This window comes from Melampsora larici-populina (assembly GCF_000204055.1).
Source record: "Melampsora larici-populina 98AG31 unplaced genomic scaffold MELLAscaffold_118, whole genome shotgun sequence".
Lineage (NCBI taxonomy): Eukaryota > Fungi > Basidiomycota > Pucciniomycetes > Pucciniales > Melampsoraceae > Melampsora > Melampsora laricis-populina.
In genome coordinates this window covers 1,563-3,183 of record NW_006768882.1, presented here as the reverse complement: position 1 = coordinate 3,183, position 1,621 = coordinate 1,563, and the positions used below count along the sequence as shown (strand labels likewise).

The window sequence follows — 1,621 nt, the reverse complement described above, 5'->3', positions numbered from 1 at the left end:
AGTGGCAAACCAACCAATATCCTCACACCAAAAATAGTACAGATACAGTATATCTTGCTTGGTATCAAAAAATGAACATCAACTTGATAGTATCTTCATACTTCAAGTACAGGTTGACCTGTGCCTCCAGATGTGACAAGATAACATGGATTATGGATTCATGAAAATTGTATTCGTTTAAGCCCATATCACCAGAGCACATAGCAAGGAATCATTTGCTTTCCAGTTGTGATCTATATAAATTCTCAAGCTTGTTGAGAAAACTACTTTACATTTGCATTTATGACCTCTTTAAGCGTCCTCATCATTTCCAAAACATGATATCTTCTTCAGCACCTCAAACAAGTAGATATAGATGTAGTTTGATTTTCAAAGACAAAAGAGACTTTAAAAGAGACCATAAAAAAGTTGTATTAATGACTATCACACTCGAGTACAATTGTAATCAGACTTACCTACGCTACAGCTAACGGTCGAGGGAAACCATTGCAATGGTTTTGAGATTCAAGAGGAAATGTATCTCGTTTGGTTCGTAGACAATCCACGCACACTGAGCCTTTATCTCGCTAATATGGGTCAGTCGAGCTGTGCTGGAAATCTCTAGGCGTAAATTTACCTGCATGTCAGGTAAGTTTATCTTGGCGAAAGGGTCGGGCTTCTCCGATGGCACTGGTGCAAAGTATCTAACCATGAGCCACGTATCAGACACTGGTGGTCGATTTCCAGTCGGACACCGTTCATGTTTGAATATAGACATGATTTTTCCAAACAAAGTGGCACCATTTGACCGTGAAACCACGTGAACTACGCTGTTCTTCGGATCACGTTCAAAGGTGGTGTAATGTACTCCTTCGTGGCAAATTCCAGTCTCAAACATTGCATGTGACGTAACCGGCGCGAACTCGGCAGCAAGTGTATCAGGTAGATCAGACCATTCATGGGATGCTAGCCAGGTACAGTTTTCTGCATGAAAAGCATTCAGGCGCTTCACGAGTTGATGTGAGATCGTATTGTCAAGAGGCTGGGATTTTGATTGATTGGAAGAATCTGGCTCAAAAGGGACTGGATCAAAAATGTCCTTGAGCTGTTGGACAAGCGGTTTCAAGCTGATCGGGATCTTAGACTCGTCCTCGAGCAAGGCAGCTATATTGCCTGCACGACAAAAGCTCGACAGGAAAGTAATCTCGAGCTCACCTGTCACACAAAAAAGGTCAGCCATTCTGAGAAGGGGAAGTTCAAGGTACAGCAATTACTTACCTAAGTGATTGTTATGACATGCTTTCAAGATTCGACCCATCAATCTTTCAAATGGAAATGGCCACCAAGCTCGGACGGGTCCGAACTTGGCAAGGATGTCGGGAAGATGCAGGGCGATATGGTGGTTGGGAGCGAAAGAAGAGTCTTTGAAGAGCTCGAGAGAGCTGTGTAGATATGTTTGGAGGTGTTCTCGAAGTCTCGAGATCCGCTCGGAGGTCATGCTCCGCTTGAGCGCTAGGTTAGTCAAGCATACCAGGTGACCAAAGTTGTGCAGGAGAGCTGCGTTCGACTGGTCCTCACCAGTCCACTGAGGAATCAAAATGAGAGGCAACTGTACCGTAAATAGAATCCGCAATTCGTCGGC

The 1,621-nt window shown here is 43.9% G+C and overlaps 1 protein-coding gene across 1 annotated transcript; it reads right to left on the bottom strand.

The window, feature by feature from the left end:
• Positions 1 to 466: 466 nt before the first annotated feature.
• MELLADRAFT_69840 (uncharacterized protein) lies at positions 467 to 1,219 on the bottom strand (the record flags this gene model as incomplete). Its single annotated transcript, XM_007418995.1, has 1 exon — positions 467 to 1,219. The coding sequence occupies one exon, from the start codon at positions 1,217 to 1,219 to the stop codon at positions 467 to 469; it is 753 nt and encodes a 250-aa protein (XP_007419057.1).
• Positions 1,220 to 1,621: the final 402 nt, after the last annotated feature.